At 39.4% G+C, this 16,871-nt stretch overlaps 1 protein-coding gene across 1 annotated transcript in view; it reads right to left on the bottom strand.

Annotated features, from left to right (window-relative positions):
- RIPK2 (receptor interacting serine/threonine kinase 2) overlaps positions 1 to 14,475 on the bottom strand; it is a 29,494-nt gene extending 15,019 nt beyond the window's left edge. The window contains exons 1-2 of the mRNA XM_015813978.2: positions 14,264 to 14,475; positions 2,320 to 2,473 (exon numbers count right to left, since the gene is read on the bottom strand). Coding sequence (XP_015669464.2) covers positions 2,320 to 2,473; positions 14,264 to 14,475 — 366 coding nt within the window. The remainder of the gene's footprint in view (positions 1 to 2,319; positions 2,474 to 14,263) is intronic.
- Between the last annotated feature and the right edge of the window lie 2,396 nt (positions 14,476 to 16,871).

Genomic DNA, 16,871 nt, shown 5'->3' with positions numbered 1-16,871 from the left:
AACCTTTGCAAAAGGTCCACCTCATTTCTGGAGGGAGGATGGAGGGGGGCAACACAGAGAAGGCTCTTTTCTGGACCCCACCAGTCAGAATTCTTTAGCTGACAGGTTCACAATATACCTTCCCCGATTGACAGGATGGCCTGGCCTGTGTAATGGGCTATTATTAGGAGACTTGGTAGCAAGTATTGCAGACAAATTCTGCCTACAATCAGGAGTTTGATCCTGACTGGCTCAAGGTTGACTCAGCCCTCTCTTCTTCTGAGGTCAGTAAAATGAGACTCAAATTGTTTGGGCAATATGCTGTCATTGTAAAATGCCTACACAGTGTGGGATTCTGGTTTGCGTCGCGACAGATCAGGACACAGGAAGGCAGGACTCTACCTTCCATGCTCAATTTCTCCCTGCTGGGAGCTCTAAAAAGGGCCAAAAATCACCCCGAAGAGGCAATGAAGAAGAGGGGTTGCCTTGTTCATCACGGTCTTTCCGTTTGATCCAAGGAAAGCCCTCCAAACTGGCAGGTGAAAGACCAGCTACATTCCTGTGGCCGGCCATTAGCTGCTGACAACCGACAAAGAAGAAAGCACTACTTAATACATCGTAAACAGCATGTTTGGAACTGGGTGAGAATATTGATCCTTTCTTTACTATTTTACAACTGAATTTCCTGGGAAAGGCTCCCAAGAAACTAAAAACCTCCGAATGTAAACAGAAGCGGCATTTTAATCTTATGGGGGACAGAAACATACAATATTGAAGTGGAAGAAAAATAAAACTAGTTTCAACAAATTTGAGAACTGAGATAACTGTTAAGATTTTCTCTTTGAAAAAAACCACATTGAGGCGAAATATAAGAAATCAAGCCTTTGTTTTAAGAGTGGAAAATGGACTTTGAATGACATCTAGTGGTGCATTTATGTATAGCACTATATTTTGATTTGCTTGGTGATTCCTACCTTGGGAAAACAATTGCTGGTAATAAAGGAAAATATTTTGCCGTACTTATCATCCTGACCTTCTTGGATTATAAATACCTACTGAGCTTGGACTTTTTAACTTCAAGAGCTAGTGGGACAGAAAGCGACTTGGCAAAGAAAGAAAGTGAGAATCAGATTTAAAAAAACAGAAGATTTGACCTTTTAGAGGGGGCATTATATGTTTAAATACTTCTTTGAATAAGATTAAAAGAACGGAAGACTTTTAGATATAATTACACTGTTATAATGAAAGATATGATTTAGAATTAAGATAACATTTTCCCCTCTTTTTTGATATGGGAAATATGAAGATAAGAGGAAGATTGATTTGAATAAAACTTTCAGTTATATAAATGTAATTAATATTGAGAAAATCATGATTTATAAAAATATTTCAAATACTGATGGAAATTAAACTTTAACAAGAGCACGAAAAACAGGATACTGATTAATGAATTGATATTATTGATTTATGAATTGATATTATTATTTCCATCATATACAATATGATGAAGATGCTTATATCTAACACTATACATTAACAGTATCAAAAATTGCAATGGTGTAATGAAGGAAAAATGGGAAAAATATGGAGAAGAAAGGAGGATCAGGGGGAAAAATACTGGATTGTGTAGTATTGAACAGATTTATACTGAAGAAGTTAATGTTAAATATTTGAATCCAGACAACATGTTGTTTACTAAGCACTAAAGACTGTAATTTAATAAAACTTTTACAAAAAAAAAATAAAGTAAAAGGCCTAGACAGTGCTGTAAAGGACTATAGAGTGATACAGAAGTCTAAGTGCTATTACCATTGCTATTGTCAAGATAACCTGAAGAAATGTTCCTTAACACTTGGTGAAGGATTGACCCGAACTAGATAGCACCTTCATCTTTTACCAATTGCCCATAGTTTATTTATGTACACAATAATTAAAACTACACAATTAAAAATTAATAAAATTATACAACTAAAACTATTTTATATTCATTATAACAATATTTTGAATCTAATAAAGAAAACGTATAGGTTCTGGAGAATGGCTATATTCAGCAGCTTTTTAGAGGCTCTCTAAAAGCACTTATCACTCCATATCAATGCATGAAAATGGGGAACTTGTTCTCAAATTGCCCCCTTCTGGATTAAGACACAACATTGGTCAGAACATGTGATCCTCTTCTTTCTGAAGCATTAACTCAGTATTTCTCAACTTTAGCAATTACAAAAAATGTGCCCTTCAATTCCCAGAATTCCCCAGCAAGTATGAGTTCCTGAGACTGGTTCCCAAACATTTCCTTATTTTAAAATTAATATTACAGTTATTACAGTTGTTCACACTTACCTCATATAAAAGTTGGTTCAGTGATCCATTAGGCATATATTCTGTCACAATACCCAGAAACTGAGGTTCATTGCAAATTCCTAAAATTGGTAGAATGTAACTGAATCTTGCCTGATGTAAAATTTCAGCTTCTTTTAAGAGACTGTCTCTCTCACTACAAGAATAAATGGCAAAACAATAGTCAAATTTACTTATCTTCCAGATAATAGACTTAAAATATACACTGTGGAAAGACATGGTTAAAGAAAAAGAATAAAAAGCTTCTTTACATATTAATTTATTTACATGCGCCCATTCTTTTTGCATCTTTCACCAGCTGCTGAAGTCAAAATATACAGCTGTTTTCAATTCTATTCCCAGAATTTCTATTTTGAAGCTAGTTTTACTTTTGCTAGTCTTTCTGTGTAATATAGCAAATTATATTTTCTATAGCTTCATGGATTTTTACCTTAAAATCAGTCCTAGCAGGTTTCTTCAGACGTTAAGATAATTTAGAATTTTAAAGAGGGACCAAATCATAGCATGAATTTCTGCTTCCACTTTAGGTGTGAATAAAGGGTGCAGTTTGAAAATGTTAGCTTCTTATTTGTATTTCCATAATTATTCAACTACTGTATGTTTTATTAAAACAAACTGGTTGCAAACTAAATATGAATGCTCATAAAACCAGTTAGGGATAACTAGTTTTATTTGACATAATGCTGAAGAGTACCTACAAGATAGCTGCATCTTGTTTCTGTGATGAAAACTAAGTTTCTCTTCTTTGCAGGAACTAGCACCTTAGCTCTAATAAAGGCATCCAAATTCTAATTATCTTCTGATAGTCGTTTCACATCTCCAATTCATCTGATATGGTGACCATATCTGGGCTGCAAAATCTAGATCATGAATAAATTCAGCAAAGAGAACCATCTTTACTGCCTTCTACTGGTTGTTTGGATTTTTTCCAGTCTAGACATAATAGTATCAATCATACTACAAGGCAGCGTACAGGTGAGGTTGTGCCATTATGTAGTAGGGCAGCTGAGTATAATCCTCAAAACTAGACCTTTGTAATTCAGAAAACAAAAATATATACTGTTAAGACTCAAGACAAAGCAGTAATGCCTTTAGAACCATATGCATTAGGTTGAAGGATCACAGATGTTAAGGCTGTGCTGGAACTGTGCCAAAAATGCTAGTCTAGGAAATAATTACTATGATAAGAGTTGTGGTAAACAAAAAAGGAATCTTACACTCAAATTAAGGAAGTATTAAAATGGCATTTCTTACTCTAGACATAATAGTGTCTTTTAAAAATTGTAAAGGTACTGTACATCATTTACAAAAATATTTTCCCCAAAGGGAAATCCGTAAGTAGAGACTAGACTATGTATGATGATGCTTCAGAAATGCCTTAAGAAATCAGTATATGAGACACACCTTTTAATTTTGTACACCCACCTCATTTCCATAGATGGAATCTACAAATTTGGCCACTACCACAAAACCAAAACTTGTGTACAGTTGAAGAAAAAAGAAAGAATCACAGAAGTGAATCATTCCAAACTATAACATTCAGCATTACTGGCAGGGGAAGTAAGCCTTTTATTAACCAAAACCAAATTGTGAAAGTAAAAGTAAAGTCTTCCTTATCTGAATTAATGTTACCACTATTTTAATTTTCAAAATATTGCAAGCCAGTAATTAACTTGTTTGATTGAAGTTTTGATTCTTTTCAACAGAAGGCCGAAATATAGCCTGTATCAAGCATGAGAAATCAGGAAATCCAGGCAGTTCAAATGAATGTAAAGGTTTCTTGCAAGCTTAAGCTCTTTACAAGAATCTGAATTACTAATTGTCAAAGCAAATTGGCGAGAGATAAGAGTCAATGTAATTCAAGGTGGGCTGGACTTAGATCTCTTGTGGGCGCAAAGGGACTTGAAACTGATGACATGTTTGACCTCTCCCTCAGGCTCAGCCTGTCATCTCCCACAGCAGTTTTATATTCCCTAGTCTGTTTGGAGAATTTTTTGGGGAGAAACTCCAACTATGAGCAGATGTTTTGATTAAATTCATATAAACTACATGTCAATATCCAGTTCAAGAATCCAAATAAAACTCCAGGTTCATTCCATTTCCAAAATTCTTAGTTTATTGAATATACTGCATGGTAATGTCAAAGCAAAACTAACTCTGAGATTCCCAGACATTGAATTAAACAATAATTTCTCCAACCAAACCTCCAACCTCTCATGTAGTCCATGTAAACAATTTCACTTTGTTATGTGAACCGTCTGCTTTCTCTCCACACCTGCTATGGTGTCCTTGGAAAGGTTTCGAGCTCTTACAGTCTTCAGCGGAATCATAGAGGTTTTGTTTCTCCATCTAATCCATTCTAAAGCAACACCCCTCTCTTACTCTAATGGCAAGTTGAAACAAAGAGGCACGTAGTTGCCAAAGTTTCATTCCTGACACTACACTTATTTCCCCTCCCCTCTATGTGCGTGTGTGTGTAAACAAAATCTGGGCAATGTCCCAGTTTTTATCATCAGATTGTCCTAATTCCCCAACATTTATCAATGACCTTCTTATCCAGTCAATGTTTGAACTGGAATGAAACTTTTTGTTCATGTCATTTTTTTTTGAGATAGGCAGGTGAGCCTTTGCCCAGGGACCCTCATTGGTAAGATAGGTACCAGCCAGGAGTTGAACCCAGGTATCCCACATCAAAGGTGGCACTCTAACATATGTTGTACTATCTAGCCACTCACCAGAAGACAGCACTGATGATAGAGCAGTGCCAAGTAACAGCAATATCAAGAGAAAGAAGTATGAGAAGCTGGAGAAATACCAGGATTTGAAGGAGGAACGAGACAGCATTTGGAAAATAAAGGCCAAAGTAGTCCCAATGGTGCACTCGAGGAGCACTTGATACTATGACTCCTAAGCTGGCAGAGTAGCTCCAATACATCCTAGGAATAACATCAAAGTTTTCTGTCCAAAAGAATGCAGTGTTAAGGACAGATAAGATCCTGAGCAGAATCTTCAAACTCCCAGGCCGTTAGTAGAGTGACTGTGATTGAGGATAAGAAGGGAATTTTTATACATTTATCTAGAGCAGGGGTGTCAAACCCGCGGGCCGGTTTCATCATACCAGAGCCGCGCCCACCCCATTGCTGGCAATGGCAAAAAAGCTCCGATATGTCGTGCGACATCACGTGATGTCGCGAGTTTGACATGCCTGATCTAGAGAAAGAAAGCATGAGTGAGATAAATATATTCCCAAATGTATTCTTCTGGCAAGCAAACAAATTAGGTAAACAAAATTGGAAAATTTGAAATCTAACAAATTTGAATGTTGCTAGTGAAGAGGCTATTGAATGTAACCATTTATAGGCGAAGACTAAGAAACAATCAAGCCAATGAGTTGGATTTGAAGTGGGCTTTGTTTAATGCAAAGGGCATAATCCTGGAAACTGCAAAATATTATTCATTAGAATATTACAAACAAAAGCATGAGAAATTGACACACCAATCCATATAGAAAACTGCTGTTGGTTTTCTATGTTTCTAAGTTTGTAATTACATTTCAAGAGGGAGGCAATATTTCTCCTTTAGGAAGAGATACATTATCTGCTCCTCCCAAAAAGTCACATCTCACTGTCTGGAAAATGTCTAGAGTTCCCCTTTTGTAAATTTTACAACAGTCTTACTAGAAAAGAATGCATGAGTCACACACATGGTTGTCCTGTCATTTCTTCACAAAGGCTGGGACTATTCTCAGAATACAGCTTTGCTGTTAATAATTTATCAGAAAGCAAATAATCTTCCTAAAACTTCAAAACAAATAGACCCAATTCTTAGGTGCAGCCACCTAAACTATCTCTGAAGGCTATCACAAAGTGCAATTTTGAAAAGCAAAAAAAGTTAATGGGAATAATCATACATATTGTATTCTGATTAAATCTAGCTTATTTATTTGTTTTTAGTCTGCTGGTTGTTACTTACAAAATGCCCCCACTTAAATGTCAGAAAGTTACATGTGCCTTTTAAATAAGGCTATCATCCTTTCATAACTGGGTGGGAATTTGAAAGCCAGAGTGACTAGCACTTATTCTAAGGAGTGTTTAAATTTTCAGAAAGACAAACTCTCTTGAATCTGATGACTACATGAGCTCATCCAGGTGGTTTTCTTAACAATAAGACAAACATGAGTTGCCATTGCCCTTTCTCAGAATGATAAAAACAAAACCTTTCTAGTTCAGTTTTGTCTTGATAGTTTCCATATAGCAATTTGAAGAGCAGCAAGGTGCTGCTATCTGCACTTTCCCTCCAAAAACAAAAGCATGCCTGTTTTCAGCCTTCAGAATCCACCCCTCCCAATGCTTATTCCAGCAGGCTTCATTTTGGGGAAGGGTATAGGATTGGGAAAGCGAAAGAACAAAATGGGTGCTTTAGCTATTATATGGGCTTTAGGTGATTGCTTTAATACTTAAATATTTTCACTTTGCAATAAAAGAAGTCCTGCCTCTGCCCATTTTTTCATCACATGCTGCATTAAGAAAAAATTGCATACCTTCATAATTACTTTAGGGAATGCTTAATATTAGGGATCTGCAGTATTGTATTAAAGTCTGTTTAAATCGGCCCAGTACTAGCTCATGTGATCTTTCCTGCTTTATTTATATATTTAGAAAATGTATATCAGCTGCCCATTTTAAGTACATTTGCAAAAAAAAAAAAATCCACATAAAAGAAATCCAAAACTAGATAAAATTAAAATAATCCAAATATATTTAAAAAAACCTACAGGGTACCAAGTAACTTGCAAATGGGAAAGCATAATATCCGAAATCTAAAACCTAAGGAAAAAGCCAGATCGTAGCAGCCTTCTGATGGCCAAGAGAATAATTATCTTCTCAAAGCATAATTTGTGCTTGATTGATTTTAAATGAATTGATTCTTTTTCAATTCTTATTCTTTTCTTACTCAACTTATTCTTTTCTTACTACTCAATTCTTATTCAATACTTATTCTAACGCTTTTGTTTTTATTGGGGGAAAATATCATTATGTTACTCTCTACCTCCAATAAGTTTAAAGTAAAGAGATGGGACACCTACTAAAATAAAGAAGCACAGAGTTCTTCTCTGTGCATTGCTCATTTTCTTTTGTTACCAGGTCTTTCATTACACTTGTAGCTTGTCTTGCCCCCAATACCTGTCAGCCTGATTTTTATTTCCTTAGGGTGCTCAGCAACCAGGTACACATATGTTGATTGCATCTTGGTTCCCTTATCTTTAAATCAAAATATTTTGCTGTTAGCATGAGCAAACACTAGGCCAAGGGTAGGCAACCTTGGCTCTTTTATGACTTGTGGATTTCAACTCCCAGAATTCCTGAGCCAGCCATGCTGAGGGGAAAGAGAGAGGTTTCCAAGCTGAGCCATGCTGGCTCAGGAATTCTGGGAGTTGAAGTCCACGAGTCATAAAAGAGCCGAGGTTGCCTACCCCTGCACTAGGCCATCACAAAACGCTTTGATTCATCTTGGGGAGGCAGAATTGAGTTCATGTTTCTTATTAACAGAAACATGGCTCTGTCTTAAATGATAATGCAGGACATGGCTTCTCTTCTGGAAATCAGAGCAGCAATCCCAAGAGGAACCCCCCAAGAGGAAGCAAACTGTCTTTAATATATTCATGAACTATAAATAGAACGATAAGGGACTAAGAGTGAAATTAAGGTGTCTGTGTGTCCTCGAGTCAGTTTTTCACTCCTGCCCACTACCAGGACAAGTCCCTGCAGTTTTCTTCGCAAGATTTCAGAAGTGGTTTGCTATTGCCTTCTTCCTAGGGCTGAGAGAGAGTGACAAGCCCAAGGTTACCCAGATGATTTCATAGCTAAGATGGGACTCATGGACTCCTACTTTCAAGCCTGATACCTTAACCACTACACCAAACTGGCTCTTCAGTTTATTAACTGAATTAAGAGGAAACAGAGAAAATAAAAGTGGTGATACTTCTATTTATTAAAAACATAAAGACCAGCTGATAATAGAAATAAAAATTAACACCTGTAGTGCAGTTAAAACACACACACACACACACACACATTGCAAGTTGATCTGAGTTTCGGAAAGTGATATGAACTTTCAGGTGAATTTTACATTATTATCTATCATTTTGTGTTGAGCAAGAATGATTGCTTCCAATTTTATTATTATTCTACCTCGTTCATTACTAAGCAAAGCATTTGTACTAAACAGGATTGTGTATTCAATTTATAGGATTGCTTTTTTATTGTCTACTACACTCTTTCTACACTGCATAACTGTCCAGCCTTGCCTCATTTCTTCTTCATCTAGATGCATCAGCTAGTTAACTATAGAGAACATTTGGTTATTGTAGTCCACTAGCCTTGGAATGTATCTCTTTGCCAGCTTAGAAACAACCCAAGGAATCTCAAAATTTTTGTTAAGGAAATTATAGTACAAAGAAGTCAAATAAAAGCTTATGTTCTATAGATGAACAGAAAACATCCTTGATTACACTGATTCAATCTGAATAAATATGGAATGCGATGAGATTTCAACATATATCAAATGAATCTTATCAAGATTCCAGCCCTTAACATGTGTTGATTTACATCATGCTTTATTCCACTTTTCTGCTGATGACAATCAGTCCACTGATGATTCTGCCTTAGATTGTTTAAGCTTCTCTCTCTTTTTTGGCCTACAATTTTTACATATGCGTATAACATTATATTCCTACAAGTCTATGTAGTAATTGAACAATAAAATTGGAAGCAATACCAATTTTGCCTTTTTGTAGTTCCTTGTACTAACGAGAAGTAGTTTTACAAATACAGGCATGTTAGATTATTTCTTAAAACTGTAGTTCTAATCTGACAATATTTGTAGAAGTAGTCCACATCTCAATTTCCAAAGGTAGGCAGTGTGTTAACATATTAGCATTTTTACCACATGTCTTGAAAGGGGCTAATTCCTAGTTAGTATGCCTTATGTGTTAGTATTTTAGAAAGTGTTCTGGCTAGAGATTTGATCAGGTATCCTACAATTTGGATAAGTTCTGCCATTTAGCGAAACCAAAAACATTAGGAGTGCCTGACTTTATATTAACCAAGAAGGAAATTGTAATTGAGGAAATGGAAGTAGCAAAAACGTGGCGAAATGCTGGCATTCTTGATTTTAATGAAAACTAAACCTGAATAAAATGGAACCAACATTTCTGACTTCAAAAGCAGAGATTTTGAGAATAATGATGTGTAGAATTCCATGACAAATAGGAAAAGTTGCCCTCAATAGGTGAGCAATAAAATAAGGCTATGCAAAATATTCAAAATGGACACCTCACAAGCTAGTTTAGTACAATTGAACACATCTTGCTGAACATTTAGATGTATAATCAGGAAACGTACATGTACATATTACTGGAGACATTCTTCCAAGCAACTGTACAAGCCTAATACTAAAAAGAAAATTGGAAAGAAATGGAGGATAACAAAATGATACTCAGTAAAATGTGCAAGAACATTAATGGAGATTTCAAAGCAAAGAGGATGTATTTAAGAGATTGTAAGAAAGCCATCTTTTCAAGGAAGAGTTTACAGGAAGCCTAAAAGTGAAGATGTGGTGTCAGGAAATCTCCAGCTCAGAAGGAACTAAGACAGGCAGAGGATGCTATGAACATCAGAAAGATTTCCAAATTATGAACAGATTAAAGTGAACTAGGAGGAAAAACTCAGTATACTAGCTCAAGGATCCCTAACCCTGGGCCATTACCAAGCCATGTAAGCAGTGGTGAACGGGCAAAGCTCCATTTGTGCAAGTGGCGGGCACAGGTGCAAAACCGGTCCACAGAGACGGAAAGATACTGGCTACTTAATGAAGAATGTTAAGTAGGTAACAGAAAGACTCCTTATTTTCAGTTAGTTTAAGGATTTAGATTAAATCTTTAAAGTCAGATGAATTACATCCTAGGATATGAATTGCTAGAGAACCCTAATGGAAGTGCCAATGGGAATAGGAAGTGTGCCGTTTCCTTGGCAGCCTAAAATTCGGCAGGCCTTTATCCCTTTAACCTTCTGTAAAACCTTAAAGACCTGATTCCCCCCCGCAAAGCATTAGGGGATTAGATAAAGATACGTTTGTATGGATTGGAGCCCGTTTTTGTTTTTACTTTTTAAAATATTTTTTATGTTTTGAGTTTGTTTTACCGTTTTAAAAATAATTTTATTGAGGGCCTCGCAGAGTTATATAAGTGACTATATAAATGTTTAAAACAAACAAGCACATTTGGTAATAACATATGCCACACAACTGGAGAAAGCTGTTTTCCTTATTTTTAGATATGAAAATAATAAGGATCCAGGGACCACAGATCACCTGATCTGGCAATAATACACGGAATAATACTAAAGCAAATTACAAAGATTATAAATATTACAAATCTATAACCATTTTGAAAACAACGGTTATATTACCACAAGCCAGCAAAGATTTTGACAATAATCAGACTTGTTTTGTTGTTGTTGTTGGACAGTTCTTGTGTATATTGTGGGAATGCTCTTAGTTTAAGTATAACTTGATTTCAGCAAAACATCTGACAAAGTACCCCATGATATGCTATAAAAGTAAAGGTTTCCCTGCCCAGTTGTGTCCGACTCAAGGAAGTGGTGCTCATCTTTGTTTCCTAGCTGAGGGAGCCAGCATTGTCTGAAGATACTTCCATGATCATGTGGGTAGCATGGCTATACGCAAAGGTGCATGGAACACTGTTAGCTTCCAGTGAAGTGGTACCTATTTATCTACTTGCATTTGCATGCTTTTGAACTGCTACCTTGGCAGGAGCTGGAGCAAGAGAGGAAGCTTACCCCGTCACATGGGGTCTCGAACTGCCAACCTTCCAGTTGATGGCCCAGCCTTTTAACCGCTAGGCCACCATGACCTATAATATGCTATATGGCATGACAATTAGCTGGACACACAATTAGCTAAAAAATCATGCTGAAAGAGCGCTTATGTCAGGCATGGGAAACCAAGAACAAAATGTGTAAACATTCAAAGCAGTTTCTTTATTCCGTGTTCAGGTACAGACTAGACTCAAGCATGCTCTGCATAACTGTAAACCAAAAATGCTGAGGAAGAAATTAGGGAAGGTCCCTCCTGGGCCACTTCCTGAATATCAACAATTCAAGGCTGCTGATGTTTTTCTTTATGTCCTCATCTCACAGCTCAATGCCAGATTCCACCACCTCTCAATAGAGATTTCCCATAAATGATCACTGTCTTGAATACCACAAAGTTCAGTCTGACTCAACTAAAAACAAGCTTATCAATATTGACAACGAAACAAAACTGGTTAAGATAACTAAATACAGAGAGAAAATTCAAAAGATGTTGATAGAGTAAATAAATGGCTGAGAAAAGAATGAAATTCAAAGAGACAAATGCAATTCTGTTCATCTAGGCCAGTGATGGCGAACCTTTTAGAGACTGAGTGCCCAAACTGCAACCCAAAACCAACTTATGCATCATTGAGTGCCGGCTGGGTGTGGCCCACTGGCTGGGCGTGGCCCACTGGCTGGGCGTGGCTGCAGTGGTAACGGCAGACTGGGTGGAACTAAAAAGTTCAATCAATCAATTCCAACTTTGCAAGATCTTTTTTTTCCCCGCGAGAAGTTGAAATTGACTGATTATTTTTTTTTGCACCCGGCGGCGGAGCCTAAAGCGAAAAGATTTTATAAAACCCAGATGAAGGCCTAGGACTGGGGCGACGGTGCGCATGCCCACAGAGAGGGCTCTGAGTGCCACCTCTGGCACCTGTGCCATAGGTTCACCACCACTGATCTAGGCAATCAAAACTGAATGTAAATGGGATGGAGGCTATCTAGCTTGGCAACAGAGTTGCCAAGCATTACAAACTGAACTTATCAGATATGATAGGACTGCAAAAATGCCAAAGGTAATTTTGGAATACAAAACCAGAAACATTGTTTCAAATAATGAGCTGCAATTGTTTCATTTTGTTCTGTTTGATCATATGCCAGCAGGAATTGGTGTGTCCTGCTATTGCATTGCATAAAGAATTCGAGCAATCTGGTTTGGAGAAAAGCAACATGGATGATCTGGAGATTAAAAACGAAATCCTATGAAGACAAGTAGAAGGGACCCTTATCATTCCAGAGTGGATAGCTGCAAACTGAAAACAGTGCTGTCCCAAAATGGCCTAAGAGCTTCAAATTATTGATGGTCAACATTGAAACAATGAGTTATTTCAAATATCTACAACACTTACATTCTATTTCTTTAAAATACAGCAGGATCTTCTAATAGTTCCTATACTACTTGTATTCTCAAAGGACCAGCTAATATTAGATTCATTGAAAAGATAAACTGAACTTGATATCCTCCCCTTACCACTCCAAAATAGTGCCCACTTGCTTTAGGTTGCTCACCTAGACTTGCCAACTGCCTACTGAAATTCAGAAATTCCTTCCCACACAAAATGTGTCCCTATGACACACCCGTCTTTCCTAGATGTATGCAGGTATTATTTACCTGACAGAAGCGGTAAACCAAACCAGGATAAGGTTGGAATGCAAATATATGTTAACTCAATTAAAAATATGAATTAAAACTATTTGCCTGTAATGTAATGTACCCCATTTACAAGGGTATTATCTCTCTGCATGCACTATCCTCCAGAAATGTACACATATACACTAATATAGCCCTTCTTCCCTCTTGCAAAACAAAACAAATAAAAAATCCAGAATAGCAATTATGGGACAAGAAGTAGTCTAGGAATCCCACCCAAAACTATATTGCAGAACCATATTGCTTTCCTCCGCAGGCATACTAATATTCTCCCAAAACTTTGCAGCATTTCCTTTTTTTTTCTAAACAGAAAGTGAAATAAACTTCCAGAATGTGTTTATCAACCTTGACAATTTTAAGGCATGTGGACTTCAACTCCCAGAATTCCACAGCCAGCATTGCTGGCTGTGGAAGTCTGGGAGTTGAAGTCCACATGCCTTAAAGTTGTCAAGGTTGAGAAACACTGGCTGAGGATTCTTTATCATGCGCACTGATGATGTTACCTAGTTTGGATAATGAAACGTCTGAAAGAAAACAAGCAAGCTCAGAGAGCACCAAGGAGCCCTCACGTCAACCCTGAGCTACAAATATTCTCCTTTCTTTACCAGTCTGTTCCCCTACGAGTTACTTTACCAACCTATACAATAGCATTCACCATCAGAGTTTCTAATAAACCGTTGCTTAACGTGCAAATTAAATTTCTCGTAATGTTGATCCGACTGCTTTGCCCTTAGTACTCGTTATCTTTAGCTCACGCGGCCAGTAAGTAGCAAGAACCGGTGGGAGAAGAGCAGGCCTTATCGTGGCTAAGCGTACAATCCCATATGAAACACAGATTTAAAAAAAAGCCCAAATAGGGCTACCCCCCCCAAAGAGAAAGCATAGATCGAACAATTATTAGGCTTCGTTCAGACTTTTAATTTTTTTTTTTTTTGAAAAGGAGAACGACAACTTTTTAAAAAAACTTTTCGAAAAAGCAATGGAGAAACGGCTTGTCTACCAGGAAGAGGCTGGGTTAGAGCAAAGTTGCCCAAACTTTGTGGACCGGCGACTGGGGAGGTGGGACGAGGGACGGTTCCCGCACGAGTGGCTGGCAAGCGCACCTGTGCGCGGCCGCTTCATTTGCACGAATGGGGTGCATGCACGCCCGCCCGCCCCTCCTGCAATTGGAGCGCACGTGAACGCGCTCGCCCGAGTTTGGATGTGTACGCGCGCTTGCCGGCCGTTTCCGGTTGCAGCCCGGTTGCAAACAGCTTGGGGACCCCTTGGGTTAGAGGGAAGCAGGGGCTTTTAGCAACGTCTAAGTACCAGGCATTCATTCGCCCTTTGCCCTAAAGGTTACCTTTCTAACAGGCTGCCTTGCAAGGACTTGACAGCAACCGGGATTCGCCAGTCTGCGTGACGCGCGGAGGACACCGTCCCGTAGGCCCCGCGGCTAACGAAGCGCTGGTCCGGGAGCTTGTTGGAAGAGATGATGGGGAGGGTGTAGCTGATGTTGCAAGGCGCGCAACTGGCGCTGCTCCCGCGGTCGAGGCCTCCGCCGTTCGTCCTCATGCTGCCGTCAGCGGCCATCAAACTAGGGCGGTTCTCCGAAACGCGCCCCTCGCGAGGGAATTCAGGCAAGGGATCCCAAACGAACGGGCGGGATCCCCGGCGAACGGGCGTCGGGACCTCAGCCTTTCCAGCGACCCTCAACAATCTCGGCCAAGAGGCGCCGGTTCTTCCGCGATTCGCTTCTAACTTTTCTTTGCATCACACCCTGCTCTCTTTAACCGGCTCTTCACCAGCGGCTTCCCCGAGTCGTCCCGAACTTCAACCTACTTATTATTATTATTATTTATTTTTTTTACAAACTCCTCATAATGCCATTCCCGACCCGTCCTTTCTCGGCCGCCATCTCTTCCGCTCCGAAGCCGGCTGGTCTAGGCGAACTTTCCAGGAGCCGCTCCGGCTTTCCTTTTGCAAAACTTCCCCTCCACCTCTCGACGCCTCTTCTCCCACTCCCTCGCCCGGAATAGGTGACAGAACCTCGCGCCACAAAGAGCGTCGGGCTGTCGAGCTTGCCGATTCGCGGGACGCCGAGCCAACGCACCCTTCTTCGCCTCTGAGGGGCGGGGAAGAACCTCGAGGCTCCGCAGGCCTCGAAAGCGATGCGAGATTTCCAAGGTTCGAAAGTCGAACCAGGTCCCCCCCCCCGCGGGACCGCTGGGCTTCGGATGGAAGGAGAAAACACGGAGGGCCAGGGGCGCTGAAGAAAGCCAGCTGCTGCGACTGGCGGTATCCGTGTCAGTGGCGCTCTAAAAACCTTCAAGGCCCCGTCTTCTCGCGGGGACCTAGATACTCCTCGGAGAGTTAGCCGGAGAGAAACGCGCTCGGGCAGGAAGGCGTTGCCTTGGGCTGCCTTCCCAAAACCTCAGACTCCCTACTACAGTATTCCGGAAGAGCAGAGGCGCACGGACTGGAAAGTCTGGCTAGTGCCCGCCCCTCCCCACTGGGTCACTTGGCTCCTTCTTTGTCGCTGAGGGTTGCGGTTCTCCTCCCCTTAGTTGCTTAAGGCGGAATCGTTCGTGAAGACCCGTTCGCCGGCAACTCACCAGCAGCTTCGGAGAGGAGAAAGTTGCAATCCCATTATACAACCTAGTCCTCGACTTAAGCACCACAATTGAGCGCTCAATTTATGTGGCTAAGGGAGACGTTTGTTAAGTGAATTTTGCCCCGTTTTACGACTTTTCTTGCCATCGTTGTTGTTATTATTATTATTTATTAAATTTATATACCGCCCTATCTCCCTTACGGGACTCAGGGCGGTGAACAGGCGATACTAAAAACCACTATAATAAATAAATAGTTTCTTCTAAAATCGAATTAAATAACAGGCCTGTTCTAAAAACACACCCATACAAAAACCCCCACTGAAACATCATCAAACTACGCCAGGCCGGCCGCACGGAATAGATGGGCCTTCAGGGCTCGGCAGTGAATCACTGTAGTTGTCAAGTTAGTAACACGGTTGTTAAGTGAATCTGGTTTCCCCATTGACTTTGCTTGTCAGAAAGTCTCAAAAGCTGGTGCTTTTGGATGCCAGGACACTGCAACTGTCGTAAGCGTGAACTAGTTGTCAAGTGTCTGAATTTTGATCACGTGGCCATGGGGATGCTGCACTACTCGTAGGTGTGAAAAACCGTCATAAGTCACTTTTTTCAGTGCTATTGTAACTTTGAACGGTCACTAAATGAATTGTAAGTTGATGACCACCTCTACTTGTAGGCAAGCAAGAAGAAATATATCTGAAGTCCACAAACTGATTTATTTGGGCTAAAGGTGCTAAAGCTTTAAGCTGCGGTCCTGTCACTTTGTGTTTCACTACTTTTACAGTACTTTTACAAGTACTTTTACAAGTACTTTTACCGCTTACATATTTGAGGTTATCTAAGAAGCGTTACACCCTATTAGGTTGTGTTAAGTGTCAGCTAACCACACAATCTTTACTCTGTGTTTACATAACATTAAGACAATACTTAACAAGCAAATAACATGTTGTCTTAGGTTGTTACATGATTCAAGCCTATCCTACTTCAGTGTATAAACCTCAGTGAACGGAAAGTGATGATGGAGTTTAATTAATGCAGAAGAAATAAAATGTCATTTTTAAAAATATTTTCCACAGACTCTATTCTGGTTCCTTTCTGAGGAAAAGAGGAACCACTCCATATCTACCGAGATCAAAGAATCTAACCTAATTTCCAAATAAGCAGAGAGAGACGTTTTTGGTTCTGCCTTAACGTTTAGTTTTAATCATGTGGAAGCCAGCAGAGAAGCGTGATTTCCGGAAATCTGCTGAAATTAGAGTGCTTTTTCAGAGGAAGCAGAAGTTTTGTAAAAAAAAAAAAAGCCATACTTTATAACCTGCCACCAAAATCCAATAGAGGAAACCAATATTAACATCAAGA

The sequence above is a fragment of the Protobothrops mucrosquamatus genome, unplaced genomic scaffold, assembly GCF_001527695.2.
Source record: "Protobothrops mucrosquamatus isolate PMUCROS unplaced genomic scaffold, P.Mucros_1.0 scaffold211, whole genome shotgun sequence".
In the NCBI taxonomy this organism is placed as follows: Eukaryota; Metazoa; Chordata; class Lepidosauria; order Squamata; family Viperidae; genus Protobothrops; species Protobothrops mucrosquamatus.
This window is presented reverse-complemented; position numbering and strand designations above follow the sequence as displayed.